The sequence below is a fragment of the Betta splendens genome, chromosome 2 (assembly GCF_900634795.4).
Source record: "Betta splendens chromosome 2, fBetSpl5.4, whole genome shotgun sequence".
NCBI lineage: Eukaryota > Metazoa > Chordata > Actinopteri > Anabantiformes > Osphronemidae > Betta > Betta splendens.
Genome location: NC_040882.2, coordinates 8,361,126 through 8,383,884, shown reverse-complemented (window position 1 = coordinate 8,383,884; position 22,759 = coordinate 8,361,126). Strand labels below are relative to the sequence as shown.

General features: G+C 47.3%; 1 protein-coding gene across 5 annotated transcripts in view; it reads right to left on the bottom strand.

Moving 5' to 3' along the window:
* LOC114850611 (interleukin-1 receptor accessory protein-like 1) overlaps positions 1-22,759 on the bottom strand; it is a 203,412-nt gene that overhangs the window by 46,418 nt on the left and 134,235 nt on the right. For all 5 annotated transcript variants that reach the window (XM_029142344.3, XM_029142347.3, XM_029142343.3 and 2 more), the window contains one exon: positions 17,173-17,247. In XM_029142344.3, the coding sequence (XP_028998177.1) occupies positions 17,173-17,247 (75 nt within the window). The remainder of the gene's footprint in view (positions 1-17,172; positions 17,248-22,759) is intronic.

Sequence of the window (22,759 nt, the reverse complement as noted above, 5' to 3'; positions counted from 1 at the left end):
TAAAAAATAAACACAATTACTACTCACCAGGGTAATGTTCTATTCTGCTAATTTGCTTTAATCTTGTATCTGCTCCACGCAGCTACAGCAGAAAGTTGTGTTACGGATATTTTCTTTCTTCTCACAATAAATATCCCCGATGCCAAAATAACACAGTGGATGAAATAACAAAAGCAGCGTTTAAATCAATCCTGCACTGAATAATTATAATAAAAGAGATGCCATTCTTTGGATTCTCCTCACTGAAGAGAAAAAAAGTGTGTTTGGTAATCAGGTTGAGAATACTTCCAAAAACAGAAAAAAGGATCGTTAATTGAGAGCGTTATGAGTTTCTGACACTCCTGTGGCGGCCGCGGTCGCAGCGGTCTAATAAAGGAAAATTATAGAGCGAGTGGAGCAGAGGCAAAGTTTCCTCCAGTGAGTCCATTATTTTCTTTTCCAGAGCAAAAGGTCTGTTTGTAATAAATTGGGCTTTAAAGACACCATCATTAGAAAAAATTTGCCGGGGAGCAGAACGGAGCCTCTAAACGGGAAACAACATTTCTATCAGATGTAGCGCGTAACGTACAGTGAATGGAGTCCAACGGAGTGGAACGGCTACAGTACCTGCTCCAGTAGGACTGATGTGCTGCGCACACACACACACACACACACACACACACACACACACACACACACACACACACACACACACACACACACACACACACACACACACACACACACACACACACAATGAATCGGGAGCTGCAGGCCAGGCTTTGGCATCGTGTCCTCACAGCCTCATCAACTCCCCAATCAGTTGACTTGTCAACCCAACGCCAACTGCATCTGCTGTTTACAGGCCGTAGCTGCACACTCCATAGGTGCTACTGTACTTTCTGATAAGCGCAAATACCTTAGTCACTGCCACTCGCTATCCGCGGGGCAGGTTACCCCCCACAGGTGCAGGCTAAATTAGCGGGCTGGCGGAGCCCCTTGCACGCTCCATTGTTTGAGGAGCGCTGTGTAATCTGCTGCAGCGCAGACTCATTCTGTGCTCCATAATAAGGACTTTGGTCAAATTTTAGCACGGCGCAGCAGAATTAATGAAGAACTGGGTCACTTTGATGTTCCACGTTAACAATCTAGCATAACTGCAAAACAAGATTCTTCCCCCGAATACATTGTTGGACATTCAATGTTCTGTCTAAAAAATAAAGCAAGGTGCCTTTAATGTAGTCACAGCAATATGGAAAATATAATTGAGGATTCAGTATATTCAACAAATTATTCAGCTTAATAGGATTTCTTAGTATTGATTTAATAGATAATGATGATATTAAAAGTGTTAAAATAAATGCTGCTTTTTGTGTGAGCCCACAGCAGCTGCACACAGCAGGCGACCGCGTCCCTCAGCTCTTGTAGTAGAGCCATTCAACGTCTCTTCAGGCTTCGCTCGCAAAACTTGGTTCTCAGGTGTGAAGGTATAAAGCGGCGAACGGGAAGCAGGGACTTCTAAAGAAAAGAACAGGCTGAATGTGCGGCTGCACACTTTTGGCCTTGCTATTCAATAGGAAACCAGGAATAATAATAATAATATGGGCTTGAGGAAAAGGCGTCCAATAGAAGCGGCCGTGCTTCTGCTGGTGCTACAGGTGAAGGCAGAAAGTTCTGTCAGAAACACTGTATTATGAGGAAATATCGCAAATGTTGTCAAGGAGAAATTCCAGCTCATATATGAAGTGATTTAAAGTAGCCCAGTATTTATCAACTGCATCATGTGACTAGTGAGGCCATGACAAATTAGAGTAAATACCCAATCTGAGTCAGAGCTGGAGTGGCCAAGCTGAAGGTTGGGACCATTTGTATAAATGGGGCTGACGGCTCAGTATGACAAAATGAGACGTTCAAGACATTCAGTGAGTGAGAGAAGTACAAGGCGACGTGTGATCAGCCCACGGTGGCTCTGTGTCAGTGATCCGTCCTCACACATCACCACTCTGCGGTGGAGCCGGTCACGCGGTGAAGCCGTCGAGTAAATGTGCTTTAATTACACAGCTGCCACCAGGTCCACACTGCTGTCTTTAGCAGATATCGTTCAGTATTAAGGCAATTACACAATCCATGTGAAAAGTCCGACCCGAGAGTTTGAGAACAGCCAGAGGTCGTCTAAAAGCAAGCGGCACAGAAGAACGAGCGCTTCACCGAGAAAGTCGTGTCTCTGGCACCAGCCCAACTGAGTTACTGAAGAAATGTAAGAAAGTCTGTTCAGAAACTGACCCTATGGTTAGAAGCAGAAGCATGAAGCATGCCAGCGAACACACACAAGCACACACACCACAGAAACCTAACTGAGGCACTATATATTCATTCAGGCACTAATTTCCAATGTGTGGCTTGAACTGCGACCAATAATAATATAAAAAAACAGCAAAAGTCAGTATCAATTCATAATTAACAAAGAACAAGAACTGTGTGCAGGTTGATCTCCGTTCCCTAGACCTGGTTTGAGCGGATCCCTGTGTTACGACTGTGAAGTGCAGCCTGCATTAGCAGGGAAGCCACGAATGAGCCGTCGCCCTCCAGCTGGACCATTATAACCCAGGGATAATCCGAATTTTCTATCCCTGGGTGTATTTGGCTCGATAGGAAAGTCCTTCAAATTCTGTCAATGTCTACCTGTGGCTATAGATAATTCAAGAGTTGTCACAGCCCTAGTCATTGTCATTGAATCACACAGAATGTGTGTTCCTGACATCCTGAGGGGGAAGAACGTCTCAAAACTGATTGATTTGGCAGAAAGCTAGAACTTGGAGATTTCCTGCAGGAGTTGCTGCACACCAACATACCGGGGTGCATTTGATTAGTCATGTTGCCAAAAACATGACTCCAGATAAATGCTATTGTCGCTCCCTGTCTGTTAGGTCTGAAACCTGTTACCTCATTAGTTTAGGGCCTGTGGTCTCCTACAGCTCGACGGGAGGGATCATATCGAAATGTTACAGAACATCTTCGACTAACAACTGCACATCGTATAAGGCTGAAAACTACGTCTTGTGTTGCACAATTTCCTAACTATCAACCTTCTAAAACCCCATTTAGTTTGTAAACGGTGTGAATTAAAATGGCTGTGGCTCCTAAATGGTACAGTAAGAACTACATTATTAAGCTAGGTGTCATTGAGCAGGAAACCCCCTCTAGTTATAGTTATACTGAGGCAAAGCTACTGTAAAGACACTGCCCTATTGTTCTTGACCTTGCCTTCGTACAGTACAGTGCTGATTAATAGGATGACACGTGCTTTGTCATTTAGAAGCTGGGAGGGTTTGAGTTCAGCTACTTCCACCAGCATCTGAGATGAAGCTGCAGCTTCTGACTGACAAAGCAATGGTTTCTAACGCGTGCCGTGTGTGGATGAGTGCAGAAAGCTGTGATGAATACGCTGCATTAGCATGATGCGATGAAAGCAGAAACAAGGACGTGGATCTGTCCCGGTGTAACATTGATTTCTCCCAAAGCGCCAGTGAGTGACAGTTGACAACTTCATGCTACAAGGTGACTCTGGGTCTTCAGAGTTCCAGCGAGTATCACACTGTAACAACACTGATGACCGGATCGATCTCCATCCAATAATGAGTCTCCTTAAGGTCCCTTCATTTAACTGTTGTCTGCATTCATCTTCCACATGAACCCACGACAACAAATTTTCTTTACTGCCGTTTGATTAATGCTGAACTACTTAACTTTGTTTCACCCATTACTCTCTAAATCAGTTGCTATTGTGTCCTGTGATGCGCGGAGCCGCCTGAGCACCTTGAATCGATAACCTTGGGTGTGTTTTAGCTCAGGCCACAGAGGCTGTAATGATGCTTAACAGCCCATTAAGGTGATGGAGACCTCCAATATGGCGTGGGTGACATGTCAGGGTCAAACTGCGGCTCTGGACACCGGAGGGAGGTCATGTTCACAGAAGCAAAAAGCACTTCTTGGATATATTAGCGCTCTCAAGGTTGTCACTTCTTTGCCTCTTACATAAATACTCATTCTCTGATATTTGTAATTATGCTTAATTGCAGAGCAGAACAGCAAATCATTTATTTGCATACAACAAACAGCACAGTGAATAAAATGTATATATTTACCAATTAATGGAAGCCGTTCATGTTCCTCCAGCTGAAGTGCACAACAACTCCTGGCTAAGTCTCTTTTTATTTTCACTCCATTGTTTCGTGACCTCACTTGTTTTGCATTGTTTGCCTCCGTGATGAAATTGATTAACATTGGGTTATAATTGCAGCAAAGATTTTGAGGACAAACACTGGGCACCATTATCTTTCACACTGTGTGACAAAATGGAGCCATAATTACCATCAACCATTTTTTGGAAAACAACGCGTCTGAATCCAGTGGAAGAGCAGTCCATTAAGTTGCCCGCGCGCTTCCACTTGCATGTGTAATTAATGATTGCCCCTCGCTGATCAAAAGAGACTTAATGTTGCAGCAGATGGCAATAACAGAGGAGAACGGAGAGGTGGGAGAGCGTCTGTCCGCGGAGCTGCATTAAAGCCAGAGAAAGAGGCAGAGGAGCAAAGGAAAGGTTAAGTGCAGACAGCGTCCAAGTGAATATTCATGGATGTGAAATTATACGCTTTGTTACCTCAGACGGAGCGATCTCTGGGACTGAAAGGATGCGACTGTCAGACCGACATTACATTTCTCCTTATTCCATATGTTTGAGCAGAAATGCACACGAAGGCAGCTCAAAAGTCCCTTTATCGGTTTGTATTTTTCAGATGGGTTTGATTTAAAAATGGTCTACACTAATTTAGGTTCCATTCTATTGGACAGAACCTGCGGTGATTCCTCATCAAGATGCTCAGCTGATCCCTGACGACCCGCGCTTCTTGCAGCCCCGCCCTGGGAGACGCTCTCGCACACAGGCCACGAGTTTAACAGTCAAGTCACACAAAAAAAAATAGCACCTACTTATTTCCAGTCCACATAATGTGTGTGTCAAGTCTTTGAATGGTCTGAACCAGACAGCGGGCGCACATGTGGGTTCTGGATTGTCAGCTAGAAGAAGTGTGTGTGTGTGTGTGTGTGTGTGTGTGTGTGTGTGTGTGTGTGTGTGTGTGTGTGTGTGTGTGTGTGTGTGTGTGTGTGCGTGTGTGTGTGTGTGTGCGCGACAAGGATGCTCAGGCGTCAGGCTGTGGCCCTCTTTGCCTTTATACAGGGTGACACACTTCTTTCACCGCTCCAGGCGCTGACCGCATTTCACTACTTGGAAAAAAAAAAAACGCCATCTCCCTCGTTGCAGTTTCTGGAGCTTGCAGGTTGCAGCGCCTGTGATGACATCACCTGAAGACAACCACTAATCACGAAATACCAGCCGATGAATTCAGCTGTTCTGGCTGCACTGTTCTCACGCCATGCGCCGATTCCCCGCCTCATAGCGTGCACAGAAGTTATTTCCTCAGTCAGGTAGAGCAGCATCGTGTGTGTGTGTGTGAGTGTGTGTTGTGTTAGAGTGCGATGGCACGTAGAGGCCTGGAAGCATTGGCTGCTCCAGTAGGACCGCAGGCCGTGCCGGTGCTTGGCTGCGTTTAGCAGTCCTCTGTGCTCCCAGAGGGGACGCCTGCAGTCAAAGGCAACAGTGTGGGAACGCAAATACATTTATTCATCCATAGTTCCTGGTTAAGAAAAACTTGGCCGGGCCTTCAGGGAGCAGTGTCCTCCACAACTTTTCCATTAAACGCTACTGTGAGTCTGCTCTCTGCAATGGGACAGACTATGTGTTGGGCGAAGCTTTTTCAGCTCAGCACTATTAAAGTCTACAAAATGGCCACAGTGAGAGGAAGGCGTAATATCAGCCGGAGGTGGAATATAAACAACGCTGATGACTAGCAAAGCGCATTTTAAAGTCATGGCTGCAGGTTAGACCAGCAGTGTCTAAGAGGAACTGCACTCTCTGCTGTTATTACTCCCCCGGACCCGGTTCTGTCCATGCAGCGCCGTCCGGTACCAGAGGAGGCAGCAATGTCCGGATGTCTAGACAGAGGACAGATCCAGCCCTGAGCTCATGCAGCTTATTTGCCAGTGACTGGACATTATCTAGCAGAATGTGGCTGCTCCCTTCTCTTACAACACATATTTTCCCTCAAGGCCTTTTTACGTAACCTGGGGTCTTGTGACCGCCTTTGTTTGTATCAACTCCTCCAGTAATTGCATTTCCTGGGGCCGAGTTATAATTAAAAGGTCCTACTGTGTATTACAGTTTGAGTACTGCAATCCAGTGTTTACTAGTACACACAATAGAGGCTATGGCTTACTAAGATAAAAAAGCAAACATGTAAAAAGAAATGTTGTTTTCCAGAGGAAAATAGTAATTCATATAGTAGTTTGCAGAAGGACAGTAATTCCATCAGCCAAAATCCATGTGACACAGATTAAAATGAATTAGATGTATCAGATTGCTGTTTCTTAAAACATAACTATTAGACCATAGCAATTTTTAACAGCTTGAGATGAAGAGCACAGAAGCAAAGAAGGTCAGCGAGAAAGGAGCCACAACGGCCGTTAATGATGTGGTACAAACACGGACCAGACCGCAGAGGGGAAGCTACACGAGAGGGAGCAAGGATGAAATGTTAGGGGAGACGAGATGAGAAGAGTAAAATATGGCACGGGCGCTCGAGAGAGGGGGGGGGGGGGGGGGGGGGGGGGGGCACTAGCATGAACAGATTGCTGATGTGAGAGCTGGAGAAAATTCTGATCCTCATCCTAGAGTTGACAGGAATAAAATTTTACCTTTCACTGGTGTAATGTACTAACACGACAATAAGGAAATAGAAACAAAATGGAGCACCAGACATCATTTATACTGTACAGCAGAGGCGCTGAAAAATATCCACAGTATTGGTCAATTTATAAAACCCAAACTCTACTTTGAGACGAGCCGCTAACACAGCCCACTCATCATAGACAGTGAGTGAGTGAGAGAGAGAGATGGAGGAAAAAGTGGATCAGGCTGAAAAAGGCCTTGCGTTCACTTTGGGGAATGCAGTAAGTAGGACAGGCAAAACTTAAATTCCAAAAAATGAGACCCAGAAATAACCCAAAGGAGAACAAACCACTGGAGCCTGGGAGTTATTCAAGACGGTCAGTGAGGACAGAGCCGGTCCCTTCCCTTTGAAGAAGCCTGTCCTCTTGTTAATCTACCTCTGGATGAGCGTAAAACAGGGCGACGAAATCTTAACGGCGATCTATGCGAATGCAGCGATGAGGGGGAAAATGATACAGGGACGATCCTGATGCAAATGACTGTAGGTCTCCTAAAGCGGGATTCATCCTTACAGTACGTATGGAAGGTGGAGCTCCACCATAGACTGTACAGGAGGTATCGCAAGGCTGCTCCTCGATCTGTGTGCATGTGATCTGCACCGCACGCACGCACGCGCACGCGCACACGCACACACACACACACACGCGCACACACACACACACGCACACACACACACACGCACGCACGCGCGCGCACGCACGCACGCACGCACGCACGCACGCACACACACACACACACACACACACACACACACACACACACACACACACACACACACACACACACACACACACACACACACACACACACAGCTCCCCAGGAGGTGAGAAGCATTGGTATTCTCCAGCAGCAGGTGTGGGGGTGGGGTGGGGGGGCCTGACTGACAGCTGTACGATGAGCAGGGGGATGCGGCTATCGCTCCCTGACGAGCTATCGCTCGCCCGAAGACCCGTTTGCGTGGATCGCAGATGACGCAGGACGTGCTGCAATGAGGCGCATGCCCTCGATTTACGTGGCGTCTGGAGACAGTGTCGTGATTCCAAGACGAGTTTTCTGAGCGAGCAGCGTGTGAAGGTTTCCGTTAGTGGCTTCAGTTGGCTCCAAATGCAAATTCACAACTTCAATGGGTGCAGTTTGGCTTTTAAGCAGCTTCGCCAACAGTCCATGGTAAAATATGAAGAAATGAGCCCGTTTAGATGGAGCTGAGGCCAACCTCCAGCCTAAGTGTCTCAAATTTAAACACGCTCATTTTACTGCTATTGAAGCACATCACTGCCATTTCCTTGGCCCACATTCTAAAGCAGCTGCAGCTCTGGTCACAGGTTGATGCCTATGAAAGGCACCTGAGCCACCGACAGCCATGCCTCCGCCGCAGCCACTGACTCACTAACCGCTTTTTTTCCAGCGTGACTGACATTTAGCTGACATTATTACCCACCTTCAGAAAATAAGCACTAACATTAGCTGGTAAAGGCCAAGTTCAGATGGTAACAATCATAACAGCCCATCAGAGTGTGTCTGCTGGACATCCAGCCTGACAGGGAGGGATCAATACAGCCAAAACCAGGACCAGGAGTCAGACAAATTCGGTGGAAAGTGGCTGCTACTCTGTGTGTGTGTGTGTGTGTGTGTGTGTGTGTGTGTGTGTTGTTCTTCCTGTCAGCTCTCAGACTCGCTGCCTTCGCGTCCTGCTGCTAAAAGGGAACAAAAAGGTTTTACGATTACGCCTAAGATGAGATTCTTGCCGTATTATGTGAAATGAAACTGTGCTGCAAAGATCAGAAAGGCTTTACTTTAAAAGATTTGGAAACTTCCAGCAGCTGGTATTTCGTTCTTGATTAAATCAAGAAGTTTTCTGTAACTTTACAATAAATATGACACAATATGACAAATCAGTGTTTCGTTCATTTCGGCTTTAAAATATATACAGCTGCAGCACAGAATCTGTGCCTTTTGTCAGGTAAGTAAATGCTGAATTGACTAAACAAATCACAGATTTGACCTTTTATTGCTTTTACTTTGCAGACTCATGCTGTCATTCTGTTATCCCGTCTGCATTAATGCAGAGCGCAGGTGCTTCATCCCAGTGCAGCGCGCGGCTGCTGTTTAGCAATAAGGCCACACAGCACTGCTTCATACTTTGGACCTGATCCAACGTGCAAAAATTGGATTCCATTATAATCTGTGGAGCACTGATAATAATGCAAACTGCATTGTGGCTAATGAACTATAAGCTTCAAGTAAACACACCGAGAACAAAAATTAACATAAGTTATTGTCTCTATTAGTCTCGTAACAACGTTATTGTAGGTAGCGTCAACATATAAACATAAAATGCTGGAGCGGCTGTGACAAGGGAAATAATGAGCGGAACTTTAAGTATTTATCTGAAGGCATGATGGAGACAGAAGCAGGCGTGTGAGGATGCACCAGGTACAGCGCTGACAGCATTAAAACCACCCCCCGTGGCTCACAATCATTCGTGCTGTGCCGCTACCCTTTTTACACACGTTCAGCTACGAGTGAACGCACACACACGCACGGTGAGCACATCCTGGCACAGAGACTCACGCTGGCATGCTTGTTTTTCTGCCTGTCTGAGACACACACACACACACACACACACACACACACACACACACACACACACACACACACACACACACACACACAGTCGCTTTCTACTTTATTAGCTGATGAGTCATAGCCCTTGGTCTGGTAAACTGGGACAATCCTCACACTCGACACGCGCACACATTACACAACAGAGCACTGCAGGCCCACCTGCACGCACGCACACGCAGCAGATGTGTACACGCACACACACACGCGCAGGCCTGACTTGGCAGCACCCGGTGTCTCAGCCCGGGGACTCTGGAGCTGCCTGGTGTTGATAGGTTAGTGCTGATTTTCTTTCACACGTCCAACAAAGTGTGCTAAATATCAGTGCCACCTGCTTCTCCCACAAAATGGCCTAATTAAATTTATCCTGGGAACCTTACTTATCTACTGAAGCCACCACTGGATAGAGACAAGGTATTGATTGTGCAAATGGACTACAACTCAATATTGGGTGGGACACCTAATAAATTTCCCCAGTGGCACAAATCCAATCCAAATTTTAGCCCATGTATACTTTTCTCCAGAACTGATGCAACTCTGGCTTTTTATTGTGCTCGTCTGCATGAGACCAACATCAGGACGAGACAGCTCAGGCAACCTCTGCTAAACAAACACCACTCAAGATATTCGCTGGTGCACAGTGAGTGCGGAGCGTGAGCTCCTACTTTAGTGCTGCTCGGTAAAGTCTGCCCTCTCCACGTTTGGACCTTTCCAGGAGAACGTTCTCGTGCCGTCTGTGGAGGTTTCCCCAACTCTGCTCAACAGCTGAACGTGGATCCATAGGCAGCTGAGGCTGATGTGAAACCTCACCTCACGCTGATGAAGACAGATGCATTTCATTTTAAGGAAGCCAAAATATACAGAAAAAACACTCACTCGTCGAGAATAATGCATCTGCATGAACACAGCCACTCAGGCAATCAGAGGAACTTGACATGAATAACAGCATTGGATTTCCATGATTATAGAGCTCATGGAAGCGTTCGTCCTGTATCAAGGAGAGTCAGAGTGGGAGACGATGGAAAAGGCTGAGTGAAGGACGAGCTAATGAGGCAGCAGGGGCCACGCAGGGAGAGCTTCCACTGTTTGTTGGGGCATCTGTCAGTAGTAACGTACAGTATAGTATGAGGCAATTGATGCATTGAAGAATTGCATCTAGTCACTAGTCAAGTTTGTGAACTGAACCTAAAAGCATGATGCCATGATATAAAGGGTGCAAATCCTCTTCAGCACAATTAACTGGAGAGAAATGAACAAATAAAGGAACTTTGGTATAATGTGCGTTGATGTATCCGCACTCATCAAAGCAGCGGCAGCAGCAACTAATGGACCGGGGACCCACTCACACACTACAGTACTTTGTCTTGTGCCATAATTAAAATCAATGTGAGATTAGTGTCACCGCATGGAGGGATGCACGATATCTCCTACCTGGCCTGTGGCTGGCAGGAAGACTCACTAGTCTGGTGTTTGTGTGCCAAAATAAAGAAATAGTGAAGCTTCCGTGTCACAGTTAGCCTGGGTCTCAGAGATTAACCCTGAGCGCCGCCAACGCCGCTGGCACGACGCGGCCGTTCCTCCGAGCGAGAACCGGGAACGGAGAGAAACCTTTTGTGCGGCGAAACGGTTTCTGGCCACTTTGGCTTCACTGTCTGGAACATGACGCTCGCCGCCTTCCCAAAAAGCAGCACGTCGAGCTGTGAAGTAACAAATTAGGATTTGAGACTGGCGGGCGCACCTTGTGATGCTCACCCAGAACCTGCTCATGTGGGTCCCCGTGGCTCGCGACTGCATGCAGTGACTGGGTCCAACTGTGTTCAGGGGAGAAAACAGGCGACAGCAGCCAGTCTAGTTTCAGTGTGGACTAAATTAGTCCTCCTCTCATCCAGTGACCGAGCAAAGCAGATAATAGACGGATGGCAGGATGATTATTATAGGATTACTTGTACAGCTATATACATTTATTATGTTTATTATTTGCTAGTATTTCACACATAATAGGAAGGGAACATTTTCTGCTTAGCACGCACGACGTCGAACACTGTTTAGATTAAATGCCAGTGGCTAAAACACTGCAGATAATCAGAGCAAGAAATGTCACGGTGGTAAATATCAATAAGTTGTAGCAATGACACGCTATGTGCACAGCAGCAGCAGCAGCAGCAGCAGCAGCAGCAGCAGCAGCGACGTGCACTTGTTCTATTCTGGTCTGCCGCGCGGCCGGGGCTTGCCTGACACCGCCATAATCCCTCCCACTGCCGAGGGGAAAATATTGTTTCTTTATCCAAGGTATAGGCACAAGGTGCTGCCCGACTCACAGCAGTTATGAGACAAATATCCGCAGCATTTCATCTGACACATTCTCATTCCCGGTAGCACGACCGCCCACAGACCCAGGCGAGGTCCGCGGCGGCGGACGCTGTGGGCCGACACAAAGCAGATGAACGCTGCACTGTATATATGTGGAGGGAGACAGATCTGAGCGGATCAGCGCCTCAGCACATACAAATCCCCCGAGGAGGCGGCGCGGGGCGGTAAAAGACCCGTAAACGACCTCATCCTACGTGTTTCGATGCTCCCATATTCTTATGCCATTTGCCAAAGTCGTCCCCCCCCCCCCACTGTCCCCCTGCCCCTCCAACGCTCTGGCCACACATCAGACGCTGCTCTTCCTCTCTCTCTCTCCCTCCCTCTCTCTCGCCCGCTTTGTCTTTCCCGCAGAAGCGCGCACACAATCACAAGCTGGCCCAAAAGACCAACGTGAGGCCAAAGGCAGCGCGGTGCCCAACCAAGGTCACGCTCCGGGAACCGGGGGGACGTTGTGATCTCTGTCCAAGCGCGACGCACCGCGGCCGGGAGGAAACCAGCGCGGCCACCTGTCTGGCGGGCGGCGCGGCGAGGGCAATTAGTTCAAGCGGGCGGCGCGCGTGCGCCGCCAGGGGACGGCGGTGAGGGGGAAGTTTGCAGGCTTTGCATTCAGGCGATGGCAGAGAGTCTTGCATAAACATGAACGCCAGCTCGTTTTCCTCTCCGGCTTTCAGCGATAGGAATCGAAGCGATTAATATGTCGTCGGCTCGCCCGCGGTTTCTTTAACCAGTGGCTGACAATGGAGCAAGGTGACACCGCCGTGCTGAGGTTGAAGCTAATGGCTGTGAAAATCCCGCCCGACTGTGGCACTAAAAGCCGCGTTTAAATGGAAAGCAGGAGGCCCCTGAGTGGCTGCTGGCGACACACACCTCAGCCTCCGAACGGGGCCGTTCCTGCAGGAGGAGGCTCGGCTCTGACGTCACATGCTGATAGGGCAACAGCTGGATACTGAACGCTTAACGAAGCCCAGTGACAGCTCGGACGGCCGGTACACGTCAACAAGCGCCAGAGGAGCGATATGTTCGTCGCGTCGGCTCCTAACGTTGAACTGTGAAGGAGAGGATGAGAACGTCCGCGCCCAGAGAACTAATTGCCTCCGCGCCTTAAATGATCGCTTCGGTTAGCGACGTCAACACACGAAAATGCTGTTTAATAATTTTCCTTTTACCACTGATCAAATCAGCGCCTCTGTCCACGGGTAGAATGCTGACTGCGGACAACAATGCTTTCACCGTCATTAAAAGCACCTTTAGTGAGATTATAGCGCTGCAGCATAGGTGAAATAAATCAATGTGCTGCAAGATGAGCCCGGGAGCACAGCAGACGAGGAGGCTGCTTTAAATGTTACCAGAACAAATTGCATTCTGATCCACTGACGCATAGCAGGTCCGGGCATTAAGCAAACGCGACTTCCTGTAAACTGCGCGTCAACGGCCATTTTCTGACAGACCGCCTGCGCGGACGCGAGGCGCTCCAGCTCTGGACGCCGCTCCTCTGCTGAGGAGAGCAAACGCTCCCCGTTAGTTTGCAGAGACAGGTACAAGGCGGGAGGCCGAGACCCGCCACGTGAACACGCGCCGGTGGATTTCACCCGGCTGCTGGGTTGAAATCAGCCGTGGGTTCAGCGCGCCGACCGGGTCCAGTGAAGAACCTGCACAGACTGTTCCCCTCATTAAGGTACTTATGTAAAACACTGATGGGAGCGCTGCTTGGCCAAGAATCCCTTCCAATCGCCGCCGCTAACCCCCCTCTCTAATGTGACATTCAGGATTTATGCCTCCACGCTGCAGGGCATATTAACCATTTGGGACAGTGTGCTGCCTTGTATCCACTTTCATCTGTAATAACCCAAGGTAAGACACCATCATATTTCATCCCCTCTGTGAATCTTAAATGATTTCGCTCACTTTTTCCCTCAGCCGCTTCAACCGTGCGCCACAACCTCCCCTCCACCTTGGTTCCTCGCTCATTCTCTCTTCTCTCACTTCATCTTTATCCCACTCTGTCTTCCCCTCCCTCCAGGGCCTCTGCTTATCTGGAGACTCGCCAGGAATGCAGATAGGATCACTCGCAGATGTACAATAACTTGAGGGGAATAAATATGCCCTAATTGAGAGAAATGATGTAATATTGATCCCAGGGCCTCTGAACCTTTGGCGTCGATGGAGCGTTCTGCTGAGCCCGTGACATTTAGAGTGATGGCTGGTGTGTGTGTGAGAGCGAGCCTGTGTGATATTGGCTACAGTTGTTACCGATGCGGCGCTGCGAGAGACTCTTCTTTGTGTGGCTGAGACGTGCCTTATGGTTTGATGAGAACTTGATGAGACTCTGACTGAAAAACCCAGGACTGAGCTAGATGATGTTTGCCTGCCTGCACCACTGCACAGAACCCGCTGTAGTGCAATCTGGATTCATCTGTGACAATGGGTGCCTTCATCATGAACATTCAAAAGACCACGGTGATCATTAAAAGGTGACTGGATCGGTGCAATGCAAGAAAACCAAGATCAGATCTGCTACTTGCTGCACAACAACACCAGTACATTCATGTGTCTAACCTGAATGTGGCTGCAGAGGTTTGTGATCGTCTGTTCATCTCATTAGATGACACAACTCCCTCCGATGAGTAACTCCAAGACCTGTTTCTGCTGTAGTTTACGCTTATTATTCGCCGGCCGATGAAGTGCAACCTCAGAGGAGAGCAGATTGTCACGCTGTAGCAGCGAAGCCGAGTGGAACAAAGCCTTTTCCACAATAAGCCTTTGTGAGAGGAAGTGATACTAATTTTGCAAACTATGTTATTAAATGAATAGCTTTTGTACAACGTGGGGCTGGTTTGAAATTAAAAAGGCCTTTTACCAGCACAATGCTGTCATAACATGAAAAGGCATTTTATTTTGGCCAACGTTCCTCTCATGGGTGAAAAAGACGAGGTGAAGACATGATACACATGCAATAACTGACAATAGGAAACAAACCCTGTCACACATTTGTTATACAAGTCTGTGAGTGACCTTTGACCTTTTCCTGTGTTCCCCTCCCACTTTCAACGATAGAGTCTCTCAAAACACAGTATGGAAAAAGTCACAATATAGAAAAGGCAGCGTGGGGGGAAATGAATCCATTGAGTTACTTGGAGTGAATCTGCAGATTTGTGATGCAAAGGAAGGCGTCCTTAAGTCAAATATTTGTGTGGCAATTTGTGAAACCTTGCTGTTGTGTTGAGACGCCGACTGTCAGAGGGACGAGGAGTGATATGCTGATGCGACCGTTGGAATATGCTCTTTCAAGATCTCGGCAGAACTCGTCGGCTATTCCCAGAATGCACGTCGTAATCAGCGCGCCGCTACAGCTGCAAATTCGATCTGAGCATAAATAAAATGTCAAGATAGACGGGAAAGTGTGGCCACGAGTGACATGTCAATGCGACATTGAAAGCAGCATCACAACAAATCACACTTGGCAGCAGCGGCGGCGGCAACAGCAGAATCAAGGCTAAAGAAGCAGGTTGCTGCCTGGAAGTTGGTTTGAATCCCCTGTTGGTGGTTGTTTCAACAAAGATGTGACAAAAGCAGCATTTTTCTCTTCTACCGAGAGCACAAACGTGTGCGTGCATTAAATAAATGAATCGCCCCGTCGTCAAAGCACTTAGTGTTTACAAGTCGTACGCATTAGCGGTCTAGCAGAAGCAGACGTGCACTGCAGTCGGCCTGCGCTGCTGGGCTGCACGCGATCATCCTGCATCTGCACCAGGCGGAGGGGAAGCGACGCACTGGACCGTCAGGACACATCACAGAGCCGTGATCCGTCCTGCAGAGCAAGCGGGGAGACGAGAGGAGCATCCACACGTGTTCAACTCCAGCGTTTGAAATTTAATCAGCTATAAGTGAGGAACCACATCCATTAGAAGACAAAAAAAATAAAATGGAGTGGAGTGGATGAAGAGCGCGCGCTGATTAACTGGGCCCGGTTTCCAGAGCCCACTGTTCCCTCCGTTCATGCCTCGAGTTTCCCAACAAGAGCTTGAAAAGCGTCTCTCCGCGTTCCTCCATTTCCCGCTCCTCCCCTCCTCTCGCTCTCACCTGCCTAATTAACAGTCAGCAGAAGCCATTTATCCTTTTATATTTCATGAAAGGCCGAGTGGGAAAATTCTGCCAGATCCGCGGCGCGAGCCTGAAAGGACACGGCGCGTTCGAGCGGCGCCCTGCGTGAACGACGTCCTGGTCCAACGCTCAACGCCGGCGCCTCGCGGGCCAAATGGGTTCATATATTATGTACTGTACACAGGTGCTGACTCTGCCTGCAGCCCAGTAAAAATCAAGACCACCTTGGCCGGGTGCAGTTTGCTAAGAGTCGTACAACATACAGTAAAGCCATGAAGTGTAAAGTAATCATGAAATACAATATATATACGGTATATTTCTTTGGAACATTATTGCCTGTTCTCACAGCTATCAGGTAATGGATTTGGAAAATCACCATCATCCACTATAAGACATTTAATCAGATGAAAAAAAAGCGACGACGAATTCACTTCAAAAGAAAGGCTCCGTCATGACCCGTTTTCCATTCCACCAACAGCTGAGCTTTTGCCCAATAAGACACAAAGGCGGGACGCGTCCCACGGGCCTCCGCGCATCCGACGCCGGCGAGGAAAAGCAAAGACGACGGCGGCGGCCGCGCGAGGCACCCATCTGAAGTGATGCTCACATCAGAAATTTGGAGATAGTTAAAGGGAGATTACGTAAGGTTTCTAAGAAGCACCCCTGTGATTCATTAGTGAGTCATTAGAGCTAAGCACACGAACATCCGCACGCAGCATCAGCGAGCGCTGCACTGGGAACCACTCACAGGACAAAGGCAGACAAGTATTCACAGCTGATCGTGACTCATCCTGCTTTCCTTGTAGCACGAAAAACTCAAGGTTCCTTCAGAAAATGCCACAGAAGGCGCAAACCTCGCCCTGAACACACACTGGTTGCCTCGAATCAAACCTTTACTGCGCTGGAACACCAACCAGACGTACGGCAGGCGAAAAAGGATTAATCAGTGCTCAAAAACAGGGTTTATGTCGAGCAAAGAAGAAGCTGGCACCAGTGGAGCGGCGCCGCTGTCCACATTCGGGGTAAACACATCAACTGCAATTCTACAGGGGGGGGGCGCTCAGGAAGCAGTGGGAGTTCTCACTAGAATGACATGAACAAGAGGCGCTTTCCACCACACTATGCACAGCGAGGAGAGAGACAACATCTGTTGCTCAAGACAAAAGCAGCAAAAGGGAAATTCGGCATCGCTTTAATTGAGCAGTGTGGAAAGTGTGAGGATGCGCAGACGGAGCAGAAGCGCGGCGTTTCCTTACCTATTGCCATTTCTAGGACGCTCATTTGGCTCTCGGAGGGGAAGAGGATTTTCGGCGGCTTGTCCGTCAGGGGAGCTGTGAGAAGACAAACAGAAAGAGGAAGAGGAGCGCATTAAATTCCACATCTTTCTCCCTTATGGACAGTGGGAGTACGATTTATTCACTGAAGACCAAAATAGAGGCAGCATTAAAGTGGCACAAATACATGGAAATATAATATTTAAAGACTGGACCGAGAAGAAAGAGATGAATTACTATGACTCAGAATCATCCATTCAAGGCTCCAAACATCAATGTGCATACTTTCAAGGCAGCAGCTGCTTCAATAACAGTTTTATTCATTCTTGGGCTGAATGAGTGGCTAAGAGATGATATGGCTCTGACATGGGCTGCAGCTTAAACCTGCATTGTACAGTACATGGTAGCTGTGCAGCGGTGGAGGTCCTGAATCCTGCACACAGCCCGGGGTGAAAAGCATTTGCTGCAAAGCTGCAGCGGGTTTGGGAGGTTAAGAGCTGCTGTGGGACGCGCAGCCGTCCCAGATGCGCTCGTGCCGAACTTTCGGTAGGAACTGCCAAAACGTCAGCTATGACTGAGCCACTGCTTAAAAGTGTATCACAGTTAAATTAGGAACAGCCTTCGTCCTAACTCCCTTCGAAACACCAGCTCCAATTAGACAGCTGCTGAGTAACAAAAGACGTGCACTTAGAGGCTCCTCATTATAATGATTCCCTAATTGGTTCTAGTCTTCAAAGTGGCATTAGAGAGGTTTTTCTATCTCTGCATGCTTGGAAATACTCCGAGGGGTGAGGCTCGATTCAGCGCAAACGACTCGTGGCTCGACTGGAGCACCGATCCTGGAGCTGAACCTGGGGGAAGATTGAGAGAGGCGAGGAGTGGTTTCCAAGTTTCCACTGAACCGCGTCCTCCATCTGATGGGGGGGGGTCCAGCTCCACCCCCAGAACAGAACCAGCCCTCCTGATCAGCTGGTCCAAACAAACTGCACATAGAGGCATCACCATAGCTTTGAATGCTTCTAACTGAGGTGCTGATTATTTATTACGAAGAAATAAAAAGTAAATCATGTCCAGAAAAATTAACATCACTCCTGTTACTGTGCTGAAGCTCCCAGGTTTAAACGTGTTGCAGTTTTCCACAGGACCCATATTTGACTGGTCTTCACAAAACTAAGGCAGATATTAGCATATGTGTCCTGTAGCCTGCGAGTGTCGCCTCACGCATAACAACATTCTGCTGTCACTGTGGGCAAACCAGTGCCAAAGGACTAAATACTGTACCACTACAGTAAGTCCAACATTATTATTATTATTATTATTATTATTATAGGTCTTGTTGGGTGAACCTAAACCAATCACTTGACAAATATGACTTCAAACATTCTGCGTATGAGGGAAGAGACAGTCAGATCTATTCAAGGAGTCTAAGACTTCTGATTATTATGTTTTTTAATAGAACAGATTTTTGTTGTTACCAATTTCTGATTAATTCAATGTGCAACTTTGCTCCATTAGTGTCCGCTGACTTGTGCTGATGATCACCCCCCCCTCCCCCATTGTTCTGATGTCCAATTAACTAACAGATGGAACCGTAACCTGACCTCATATACAGAATCATGCAATTTATTTGGAGAAGTGGGCTGAAAGAAGGAAAAAATATCTCATGAGCTCATTAACTACAAATTCAAATGCCACAAACCGCAGTGAATGATGTATTTGTCTGTGCCCGGCGTGTTTCAAAGCAGTGTAAAGAAATCTCATTACCTTAATTACATTCATTCTTGATGAAATATGCTCAGATTATTTGGCTTCATTATGACTCACACAAAAAGTTTGATAACGATTCGTCCGACAAGGTGCAATGTGTATCTATAGCAACATGAAAGGAGAACTCGGGATCTAATCATCAAACAAAGCTCACATATTGTCACACTTAAATAAAAAAAGTAGTCGAGCTAATTCAATCCATATACAGTTGGAACAAGATACGAATATTAACTGACAAACAACAGTTTTAAAGATGCCCTGAACTATATTCAATATAAAAATGATGACAACCCACCGTACATTAGTTTAGTGGTCTTTGCGAACAAACGGAGAAAAGTCTGAGGTTTTAAGGAGCTCCCTCTCTCCCAAGACCAAATACCAGTGGTGATAAAGCTGGCAGTAAAACACCAGGAAGGTGCGACTACCAGCCTCCACACGGGGACACGTAAAATTTAGCATCTCGCTCAAAGGTTAACCCTGTTATTAACAGTGCCTCTTTCAACTCATGCAATCTCTATTGCATCGTGCGAGAGTCCTGCACGCGTGCGGGAAATGCCACGCGCCGAGATCCGCGTTCAGTGGAAACTGAAACGTGCGTTAATGGTACAGTATTTTCCACAGGCACGATAACGATCAGGAGCTCCACAGTCAGCGTTCGCTTAGCGACCAGAGGCGGTTCCCACGCCTCGCATGCTTATTTACAGAGTCCTGCATGTTTACCATCTATGAGCCAAGGCCTTATTGTCCTCTATTGTTGGGTTTGTGACAGTTCGAGCACCTCCGCGTGTCTGAATCTACGGGTTCTCAAATAAATCGGCATCACACTCCTGTCAAGTCAGATGTGGATTATTTTCCATTCGCAGGTTGCTCAGTGCGAGCCGAAGGTGATATTCCCAGGCCTAGGAGTTAATCAGAGTTCTGGCGGATTTGGTAATAAGCTCAGAAAACAGGAGGCAGATTTCTTTGGCAGCGGCGAGATTTAAGCTCAAGGTGACAAAATGTCGGAGAGCGTTGCTTAATGCGAGTGGAAATGCTGCCCTTGATCCGAATCAAGGACGCGCTGCTGATGTGCCGCTCGTCCGTGGGATCCCGCCGTGCTGGAAGGCAGGCGGACACACACACACACACACACACACACACACACACACACACACACACACACACACACACACACACACACACACACACACAGAGTGAGTAGTGAGGAGTAATGAAATAGAAAAACAAAGCTTGTTCTCTGTCATCACATGTCTGTCTGTCGCTCGCCCCTCCGTCCGTCGAGCGAGGGAGGGATGGAGAGAGAGAGAGGGGGGGGGGGGGGGGGGGGGGGGGTTATGGTCCCGGTGTTCACACCTCATTAACGAGCACTTCAGCAGACGTAGATTAAGAGGAGTAGCGCGTCTGCGTGTGTTTGCGAGCGCCACATCATTAGAAAGGAAGGCTGCGGCGTGAGTTCCATAGGAGGAAATAAACCAAAGCGGCTTCAGAGCGACTTGAGAGGCAAACCTTGTTAGTCGTACGCACGCAGATAAATAAATAAAAAACACCCCGGCACTATGGGATGCTTTCACCGCCTCCTGCTACAGCGGAGGAAAGTTACATGAATATATAATGCAGTGTTTTCTTCCATGGAGCAGGATTCTGCCTTCCCGGCCGCTGTGATGGCACTAAAACACACAGCCTGTCGTCGTTCTGCATCCTCCCAGTCTAACTGTCCACGCAGCCGCATCGCAGTTCATCTGAACCTTTGCACAACGCGACCCACGCGGGCGATTTGTTGTCCCCACCCAACGACGGCAGATCTGTCGCATCAGTGGCGACGACCAGAAACGCTGGGCGTTACCTGGAGAAGATGGATGAACACCGTCGAGGCGGTGAAACACACACATTGCAAACAAGTTCCTACTTGGACCCAAACTCACGACACGGGATTTTCTGGAACGTGGAATCCAGCAATCTGTGATCTTTTATCTGCAGACTTCTTTTGTGTTATGCTGCAACAGGTGTCTCCAGAAGTAGCTCCACAAGGACATGAAAACTGCCGCGGAAACAACGTCCAACTTGATGCACAAATATTATATTACGCTTCTTTGCTGCTCGCAGCTGCCAGACTAATAAGGAAAAGCAAAATTTAGCATGAGAAAATAAACCTAAATGTTTTCCTTTTCATACAGTATCAGAACGAGATTTGACATTCCAGACACATCATTAAAGTGAATCTGTAAATGTAAACAGTCCAAAGGGAAAAGGAAACAAACCAGCAGCTGATCAAGAAACTAGAAAGGGATCAAGATTCAAAGTTTAGGTACAAACTCACGTCACTGAGCCTCTCAGTCATGTATAGTATTTGGTAGCTCATGCTGTTAATCAATGAGTCGATTGAACCACATCTTGCACTGTGTTGCTTTTGCAACCATATAGTGTTTTTGAGTCGGTCATAAAGTACTTACGAGGTTTTATTGTGCACTTTTCTTTTTCATGGCTAAATAAACAGGTCAATAGACTGGAAAATGCCATAGTAAATTCTTAATGTGACCTCGGCTGAAGGAAAAGTGCTTTCATTACCGCGCAACAAAACGAGGACAATTTTCCCCCAGCACACGGATTTCACGAACGCCACTGATTGAACTGAAGACGCGTGGAGCAGTCGCATGTACGCGGTGTTACTGAGAACAATGACGCTGCCATGGGGGAGCTGCCGTTTATAGATCGCACAAAATAACCGTCATTGGAGTTGGAGGACCCTCAGTGAAACATCTGCCTCAGGACAGTGAGGTGGAGCAGGGTCGACATGACGCCGGCCTCTCGTGAAACTGCTGGTGTTTAACCGGACCTGGATTAAGTTATAAATCACTATAAATTAAAGCTATAATTTAACCATCTCTGGTCCTGTTCTCCCTTCTCACTGCTAAACAGAGCAGCACTGTAGGTGGGGCATTTTTCATGTCTCGTGAATATTTCTATTGTTTTACATGCAGTACACAAACAGTAAAAAAAAAAAAAAGAAGATATTTAATGGCATAATTGTACTTTTGTTGGCCGTGTGATATATTGGTTTCACAGGGTTGCAAAATAATAAGAAAACTAGATGAAACAACAAAAGTGTGGCTTTGAATAATACTAGGATTGTTAAGACACAGGCAGCCAATTCTCCACCGGACGAATTATGAGGCCAGTTTATAGAAGCTCATGCTGTTCAGAACAACATGTAAAAAATTATAAATGATTAAAGTAGATCGTAAAAACAGACCCATTTGGTATATTGTTCTGTTGGCTGTTCACCTGTGCAGAGCCATTTAGGGCTTCAGTCATTACTAAATCATTTTAGGATTTTGTGAGTGCGTCTTGTAAGGATCTCATTGCCTTAGATCCAATTACTCACATAATAAACATCTGTTATCTGACATCTGGTACGAACCGCCACATCAGATGTCCTCCTTTTTTAAATACCTCATTGAGAGATGCTGCCACAGTGCAGTGGCTCTGGGTGGGGTGAAGTTATGGTTTCATCAGTGAACTGCTGGTCAGCTCATGTATTGTCACGTTGCTGCTCTCCACTGTGTGTGTGGGGGAGGAGCTGAGTTCTGCCTGAGCAGACAAGCAAGTAGCAGCATAACAAAAACTACAGCGCAACTGTATTTTCTCATCCAACTAATTCACTCATTTAGGTCTTCTAAAAGATAAGAGCTGCTTTAGAACTAGTATCATTAGGCATCAGTCATCAAATTAACTATGATGAGTCTCCATACTTTCATGGATTGTGATGGTTTATGATTTAATTCAAAATACTGTATTTATCTCT